The following is a 9,448-nucleotide window of genomic DNA, read 5'->3' as shown; positions in this document are numbered from 1 at the left end:
CATCACAATAATCCACAAGTAATCCACAGCACTCCAGTCCATCAGTTAACATCTGGAGAAGACAAAAGCTGAAACAAATCCATAATTAAGACGTTTTAAACTAAAATATGAGTCCATATAATAACGCTTTCTCCAGTGAAAAAGTGGTCTGGTCTGAAACAGGAGAGAAATCTGCACAGATCAAGCACCGTTTACAAGCCAAAACAGCTCTAAACAAATATGTGGCTGGATTTTGATGTGAGAGACAACAGGAGATGGACTTTTTCACTGGAGGAAGCGTTATTATGGATTATGGACTTGAATTTTGGTCAGAAGTGACAGTTTAGAGATAAAGACATCTTAATTATCAATTAGTTTCTTACAAACGCACAGCTTTTGGCTACTCAAGACATTAATTCAACACATTAAATACAGGCAGCCATATCACCCTGCAGCCCAAGACTGGTAGCCCACTGAAGCTAAGCAGGGCTGGGCTTTGTCAGTACCTGGATGGGAGACCTCCTGGGAAAACTAGGTTGCTGCTGGAAGAGGTGTTAGTGAGGATAGCAGCGGGTGCTCACCCTGTGGTCTGTGTGGGTCCTAACACCCGTGACGTAGTGACGGGGACACATATACTGTCAAAAAATACCGTCCTTCTGATGAGACATTAAACCGAAGTCCTGACTCTCTGTGGTCATTAAAAATCCCAGGATGTCTTTCGAAAAGAGTAGAGGTGTGACCTCGGCATCCTGGCCAAATTTGCCCATTGGCCTCTGATCATCATGGCCTCCTAACAATCCCCATCTCTACTGATTGGCTTCATCACTCTGTCTCCTCTCCACCAATAAGCTGGTGTGTGGTGGGCGTTCTGGCACACTATGGCTGCCGTCGCATCATCCAGGTGGATGCTGCACACTGGTGGTGGATGAGGAGATACCCCCGACAATGTAAAGTGCTTTGAGTGCCTAGAAAAGCAGAAAAGCACTATATAAATGTAATGAATTATTATTATTTCACTACAGAGCATCCACTGCTGAGCAAGTGATGCAATGCTACATTTCTCCAAATCTGATGAAGAAACAAACTCATCTACAGTACATCTTGGATGACCTGAGGATGACTAAATAAATTTTTATTTTTGGGTGAAAAGAACTCTTTCTTTTAAGAAATGTGCCATTTAATTGAATCACTCTTTATTTTATAGCTAAATACTGCAACATTACAGAAAGTAGAGTGAGAGCCATTCAAGATTTGTGTTTTTACAATGGAAAGACACTCACATACACAAACATATTTACCCACAAATACCTGCTTAAGCGTTGTAGCTTGGGATTTGTCTGATTTCTTACAGTTTAATCCTTTTAAACCCTCTCTTAATTCATGGTTGTTTAGCGTGCTTTCTTCAAACATGCTCGGTTTTGCCGCTGTGAATTGTTCAGCAGTTGATTTAAGACTGAAATACTCTCTGTGTGAGTTGGGATTACTTTCATTTGGCTCGCAGTGAAGGCTTGTGTTTTTTGGATAGTCATCTCTCTTCGTCTGACACGTCGCTCTGAAGCAGGCTGTAATAGATGACTGCTGTCGTTCTGCTGTGACACAAATTGAGCTGGAAGCCTCTTTAAATTTCAGATGTGAGTGTGATTTAAGTGTGCTGTTGATCAGGGCATCAATGGATGGATTGAGGAGGTGATTAGACTCTATGGTTCTCTGCTATAATTCTCTTACCGTCTAACTCCAGAGATTCTGCTTCCTTCCTGTAAGTGGCTGCCAGTCAATAAGGACTCTTGTCACCTCAACTCCTTGCAAACTCAAGTGATTGTAATTATGCTGACATATTATGTCTCCTTAGGGCCTCTCCTGGCCTTTAACTCCCCTTATCTTAATAGTCTCTATTATTGGCCACTGCATAACAAAAGCAATTTTTCATGCTGTTTTTTTATTTAAGTTTTATTGTGTAAACATGCATAAGGCTGATATAAGCCAAAATGTATGTCATTGTATTTGGTATAGTTTTGGTTTTACATTTTTATTTTGTTTCTTTTCTTTTCTTATTTGAGCAGTAATGAACATGAATGAAACAATTTTAATACGTTAAAGGTAAATATAAAACATTAAATGTAATAATTTGCATTAGCGACTCAGAGGTTGATTAATTAACCCACTTGACGAATCAGTTTCATTCAGTGAAGGATTCGTCAGACTAATTCAAATCAGTAACGTCAATGAGAATGATTCACTAAAAGAACCGGTTCAATTGAATCACGTTGTTCCACACATCCAGTCTGTAATTACAAATATTTACATTTTACTAAGCTGCACTAGAAAAAAAAGAAGAAAAACAACTTATATTTTTTAGACGGACAACGCTCAAAGTAGTAATAGCATTTTAGTCAAGTGTTTATGATTCAGATACCGCTTTGGCTTGTTCAGTTTCATTCAGTTAAGGATTCTTCTGACTAATTCAAACAGCAATTATAATGATTCACTAAAAGAACTGGTTCAACTGAGTCATTTATTCTTCCACGCAACCAAAAAATGCTGGGTTGTTTCAACATTTGACGGACAACATTTAAAGCAATAATAATTGGCATTTCAGTGAGTCTGATGTTGATTCAGTAATTACAATGTTTTATATTTTATGAACTTTCAGTAGCCAATAAGGAATAAATAAATAGTTATTTGAAGTTCATTGGAGGATTCATCAGACTGATTCATACCAGTGAAAATGATTCATTTAAATAACCTGCTCAACTGAGTCATTTAGCCTATTATGAATCGGACTACATGGATAGCGCTGGTGTGTTTGTTTTGGCGTCTTTGTCGTGAAACACTCAAACCTAGACGAGGTCTTTTTTATCTTATATTCAGTTCAGAGTCAGACTGCAAACTATCATTCATAACTCAGGTGAATATGGTTTCTTTTGCCTGCGCTCGAGATTTAGTGCCTCAGAAAACACTGGCATAATCACCAAAGAATGGATACTCACATATTAATTCCGGTTGATATATTTTTTCGGTATATCGCTTTAACCGCCCACACCTGCATCGGATGGATATCTTTGACCGTTGCGTCGCATTAAATGTCTATGAGCGTCACCATTTTATGATGCTGAAAAACAGTCATTAACTTTATTATTATCTGTGGATAAAATGGTTTTTGCAGAATGTCAAATCTGCTCTTTTCAGTACAACTCAGTAATACTGTGATAGGAGCCTGTAAAAATATAAAAACACCATGAAAATATAGTTCATATTACTGATGTGCTATATTATTAGTCTTTTGAAGTAAAAAATGTACTGTTAAGGTGTGCTTTTCGAACCTGGTTATTTTATGGAAACATTGCGTAAACGTTCTGACAAGTTCTTGTGTTTCCATGGAAGGATATTATTGTTTCATTTTTTGGGGTTGAACTGTACCTTACCTTAAATTTGAGGTGAGTGACTTTAAATGCAATCATTTTGAGATTTGATTTAATTTGATTTGCAATAGGAAAAACAATTCATAGTGGTCTTGCTGAGAAAAGTTTGTGTTGCACAATTGCTATTATTCACACGCTCTTCAAAAATCAATAGCTTCCTTTGACTCCCAGCAGTGGGAAACAGGGTCTAAAAGTGCTTAATAACGGTCTGCCCTCTCGGCCCTGGCCGCAGAGATCTTGGCAGATTCCCCGCAGCAGGAAAGCACTGCGGCATTGAATACGAGTCACTGAGTGACACGGCCAGAGGTCACGGCCGCATGGATTCCAGAAAACACTCTTTGAGATGTGAATGTACTTTAAAGCGGTCATGCATTTTTATTATTTTATTTTTTCCTGAAGGACCATTTATTGTGGCAAAACAGGAATAGTTTGGTTTTCCGTGACTATTTTCTGTACTCTTTCTGACCCTTAGAAATTGAGTTTCTAATTGAGATTGGATTTATTGATGATAAATATAGAAACCTGATTATTGTGTTTTTGAAACACATTGTTTATTACCCAGATATGATCTGTTTCATTTATGTTTGGCAGACAAATATGCATCACATTCAGTTCAAATGGATGGAAATTTTAAATGCAATTCAAATGCATAAATCTTCAGTTTTGGCCTAGGTAGTACAATAAACTGCTTCATCTCAAAATATTTAAGGGAAATTTGATTCCTCATAATATGAACTAGCAAAGTTTCTCAACACCTGTTTAGGTAAAAACAGCCTTGTAGTATGAACATGACCTTGCTGTTTCACCATACAGCATGTTGGAAAATGTTTTCCTCAATTATTAATGTAATTTGTTTTGTTTCTAAAACACAAAGATGAGTTTCTTGTTTGTTTTCTGCAGAATGGAGAGGCGTCACTGTTCGAGGTGAACATCCGTTACGTTGGCGGACTTCTCTCTGCGTACTACCTGACGGGAGCTGAGGTAAGATTCAGTCTCATCTGTGCTTCTCGCTTAAGTTTGACTCGTTTTAATGTAATTAGTTGGAACAGGAGTTCATGTTTAATCATAAAAGTTACAGCGAGATCACATATGCGTGGTTAATCTGAAATGGGCCAAGTTTTGAAACCCGAGGGCATCATATTAAAGTCGAAAGTAAAATAAAGGCGACACTCAGAGTCGTGAGTCAACCTAATGGACATTGATTTTCAGTCAGAATTAGTCAAAGAGGAAGACGGATGCTCTGTTTTCTGAGCCCATACATCTGTGTTTATAGATCTGTGTCAGATGTAGACACACGTGCTACATATGCACATCACATGAGTCATTTTGATGTTTCATTGAGCATTGAGATGCTCAATATAGACATATTTGTTTGAGAGATGGGAGCATATAGTAGGAATACAATTGTAAAATGTGATATTCTCCATCATTTTTATTAGATCGACCGATACTTATTTTTTAGAACCAATACTGATGCCGATTATCTGTATGTTCAATAACCGATATGCAGAACTGATATTTATTTACTGTTTTACTTGTTTTTGTTTAATTTAATTTTCATATCACAACAATAAAAACATAGCATTTTTCTTTTTTCAAATAAGAACAACTGAAGCAGCAGCAACACTAATACAAAAGGCAAAATAAATTGACAAAGTCTAATGTTTTTAAATGGAGAACATTAATAATTGTGAAATAAAAAACAGAAGTTTTTGTAGTTCCTCTTTGGATAAAAGCATCTGCTAAATGCATAAATGTAAAAATGTCAAGGGAGGCTATCAACTTTGCATTAATGTAATAATTACTGGTAAATAAATACTGGTAAATTATCTGTAAAACCGAGTATCGGTTGATCTCTGATTCTGAGTCACTTTGAGCTTTCTTCAGCTTTCTAGTCATATAGTTATTGTATTTTTACTCCAAACTGTTGCCAGACTTTGACAGACTTTGAAGGTTTATTCAAACATTATATATTTGAGACATCAATTACAATAAAAATGTAATGCATATATTTAATGCAAATATGGTACTTAAAATGGTACTAAAATGCTCTTCTCTAGAATTTACGTCTTCCTGCAGTATTTTCTTCTTGAATTGACTCTTTTTAAATTGTTTTTATTGTTTACATTAACATTTATTTTATTTTTGTGGTAAATTGATATAATTGAGTGCAACTTCAGCACATTCGAGCAGATTATTTCATGTAGTATGACCAGATAGTCTGTATGTAATTTTTGCTCCATTTCATCTTCATATCTCAATAAAAACACAGCATTTTTATAACAACAACTGCAGCAGCAATAATAATATTAACAATAGGCGAAATAAATTGATGTTAATGTTCTCAAATGGAGTAATATAAAAGTGAAGGGAGACTATCACCTTTGCATAAATGTAATCATTAGTTGAAAATATCTGTAAAAATATCGGTTAAACCAATTATCTGTTGATCTCGAATTCTGAGTCACTTTGAGCTTTCCTTAGCTGAATTGAACTAACTAGGGATCTTTTTTCTTTCTTTTTTTATGGTTTACATTTACATTTATTCAAATTTTTGGTAATTTGAGCAGATAGTTTCTATGTAATTTAACTGTTACATTCATCTCTGATGGATGTGGACGTAAAGAGAATCTGTTTATGATGCTTCTGCTTTAGTTTTGCACTTTACTGAAAGTGTGCATGACTTTCTGTCTCCGTCTCTCACTGTCGATGGAGTTTGTTGTCCACGTCTCTGATAAATCTCTCAGGAGAGCTCAGCAGTCTGCAGTGATCTATCCCTGCATTCATGTACGCTGGGAATCCATCATGCATGTGTGTTCTGGATGTAGATTTATCTCATCCATCTCCTTCCCTGAGTTTCTGGGAGGTTGCGCCCCATGCAGATAAGGGCGGGTGATTGGAAAACCCACTTTTGCGAAACGGCCACGGTGGCGAGGCGTGTGTAAATCACGCCGACAGCATGAGGTAGGAGCTTTCAGGGAAACATCACAGGGCTTACAGCAGGATTTACAGCTGCAGAGCTCCATTTGTTCAAAGGAAAGAGTTGCTCTTGTTTTGATAGCCGATAAAATCGCTTTCTCTCTCTAGGCTAAACATGATGACATAACGGTCGCTATCGTCTCGGTCATGGATGTTAGCTGTTCTTGACTCTAAAACTCTAAATTCGGTCAGCCTGGGACTTATGTAATAATATACACATTCTATTAATGTTTTGTATTTTGAACGTCCAAAGCTTAACTGTTTTTTAAGGATGCATGATGCATTTTTTTATTTATCAGTATCCGTTATTGATGTATATCAAAAATATGTTAAATATAAAATGTGTTAAAACAACTAAAAATCAAGATTTAAAATGAAATTAAGTTTCTTAATTTTTTTCTTAATTCATTTATTATCCCTTAACAACGACCATTTTTATTTAAGAATTTTATTTATTTATTTATGTTAAAAGAGTGATGTCTAGACATTGAAAAGTCATGGAAGTTAAAATCTTAAGTTTTCATATTTCTTTTTTTATAATTAATGTAATTTATATATTTATTTTGTCAAGCTCTAAAGTATTTTATAGAGTAGAAGTTTGTAGGTAAAAATATTATTATAAAATATAATTATATTTCTAAAATAAAATTAAAAGATAAGTAGACACAGTCAGATGGATAGACAGATTGATTGATAGATAGATAGATAGATAGATAGATAGATAGAAAGTCATATATATATATATATATATATTAGTTTGTAGTGATTTATTTATTTATTTTATTTTTATTTATTTTTTTATTATTATTAATTTATATGATAGTTTTATTTTTCATTAAAATATTATAGAATTTTATAAGCCATTTATCGGTTGTCAGCCATAACATGAAACTAATTATCAGCTTATTGGTATCAAGCACAGTTTTAAAATAATTGCATCCTTACTGTTTGTAAATTAAAGTATATAAAAAAAACATTGTGCAGTAGCCATTGACATCCATCTGGCTCATGTGAACAATACATTTTTCATTTTATTAATTTTCTTAATGGTCATAACTGCAAATGTTTGCCGGAAGTTACTCGCCCATGAGATAAACAGCCCATCTCTATACTGGCAAACATTTTATTGTCATTATTAATATAATAAAATGTAATAATTTTTAAATGTATGTACATTTTGTGAATGAATAAACAGTGTGATACAGTGTAATGTTCATCCCAATATTCAGTCGTCATAATGTCTCTACATTAGCGTTCATTACACACTCGGCTGCTCAGTAAAGGTGACCTAAATCGTGTTTTCTTCATATGCATGTACTTTACATCAAGCGAGACTCATTTGAAGGTTCACATCATATGTATCATGCATCTATATGACTGTAAAAACCAGTGAATTTCTGCAAACTACTCAAAAATGACAGACTGGGCTGTAATCCACTCTGTAAATTGTCCCTGCACACCATGGCTACTGATGAATGTCTTCTTCCACTTGCCAACAGAACATCAGTCCGCTGTATCGCCCTTGTTAGTATGAAACTGAAGGGCGTTATATTACCTCTGCGCTTGTGCTAATTTACTGTAAGATCCCGCAGATATGCCAGGTGACCTGAATGAAGTAAAACTGACATTTTCATTGATGCACATCTATGTGTAATTGACCCAGTAGTGTAGAGCAGATTGTATTGTTATAATTAGCAGCTGGCATAGAACTAATGAGCTACTATATGTGTCTTTGCATGTTTATGTCAGTGCCCAGTACAAAATAGTATTATTTTCTTAATCAGTATTTTTGTCTAAAAACAACTTAACATTCTTAAAGCATGATAAATGTTCTGGAAAAAAATAATATTGCATAAGATATTTGTTGATTTTTTTAGCAATGTTTAAGCCCAGAGTTTCTGAGTGAAATATGTCCGACACAATGCATGCAGTATTTGTATTAATACTAAATTTAAAAAAAAAATGAAATGAAATAATTAAATGAAAATATGTTTCACTTACAATAAAACTATCTACATTGTAAAAAAAAAAAAAAAAAAGAAGATTTCTCAAAGTTTAAAAGTAAAGTAAAAACATAAAACAAAGATTACTGAGTATATTTTACAAGAAAAAACTATTTCAGTCTTCCTACTTTAAAAAAAAATGGTTTAATTTAATGTTACATACTATTAATAGTAAGTCTGTATTAATGTTAAAATTTCTTAAAATAAATGATATTTTTCAGTTAAAAAAAATCTACATTGTAGATAAAGATTTAAAACAAAGATTGAATATATTTTACAAGAAAATTATATTTTAGTGTTGCTACTTCAAAATGTCATATTTAATTTAATATTTTGTGCTATTTTTATAACTATTTGTGAAATTGAATAGCAATTGCTAAGTGAAAGTTATTTTGCCACCATTTTTTTCAGTGTAAGTTGCATGTATTAATACTGTAATATTGTACAATTATAATAAAATATATATTGATTCAATTTAGAGCAGCTTCATAAATTAAATAAAAACAAACAATCATATTGAATTGTACACAGAAAGGTACATTGCCATCTTGCTCTGACAAGTTGAATTTTATAATTATGACTTTCCCAACTTTCCAGGAGGACTTGAATGCACCATAATGTTGCACCAGCTTCATCTTTTGATGATTTAGCTCTTCGATTCTAGCTCAACAGCTAGGAGGTTAGCGCCATCCTCGTCTATAAGCTATTTATTTGAGCGATTGGATTACTAAAGCCTGTCCTCTTTGCACCTGCAGTATCTTGAAATATTCTGCATATAACCATTACGGCAGTAACGTCAAAAGCCTATAGCCTATTTCTCTGAGGAATTACCTCAAGATCAAATCACTGTTGGTATTAGCTTGCGTCTCTTTGTCATTCCTTCACCTCTGTCAGCTCGCGGGATCCGTCTTTACATAAATGTTTTATCAGTCGAGCTACAGCGATCATATCAAACCATTCAGGACGTCAGATTGACCTGAATAAACATCATGCATGGTTGATTCTCCTGCTGTGAATCAGCTGCTGCATTATTGATACAGTCATTAAGTTCACACATACCTGTTCAAT

The 9,448-nt window shown here is 34.3% G+C and overlaps 1 protein-coding gene across 1 annotated transcript in view; it reads left to right on the top strand.

The window, feature by feature from the left end:
- Positions 1 to 9,448, top strand: part of LOC107688186 (mannosyl-oligosaccharide 1,2-alpha-mannosidase IA) — a 240,934-nt gene that overhangs the window by 173,837 nt on the left and 57,649 nt on the right. Inside the window, exon 4 of the mRNA XM_016485782.1 lies at positions 4,299 to 4,379. Coding sequence (XP_016341268.1) covers positions 4,299 to 4,379 — 81 coding nt within the window. The remainder of the gene's footprint in view (positions 1 to 4,298; positions 4,380 to 9,448) is intronic.

Source organism: Sinocyclocheilus anshuiensis, unplaced genomic scaffold (genome assembly GCF_001515605.1).
Source record: "Sinocyclocheilus anshuiensis isolate Anshui unplaced genomic scaffold, SAMN03320099.WGS_v1.1 scaffold1162, whole genome shotgun sequence".
NCBI lineage: Eukaryota > Metazoa > Chordata > Actinopteri > Cypriniformes > Cyprinidae > Sinocyclocheilus > Sinocyclocheilus anshuiensis.
Note: the sequence above shows the minus strand (reverse complement) of the source record. Positions and strands in the feature narration are given on the sequence as shown.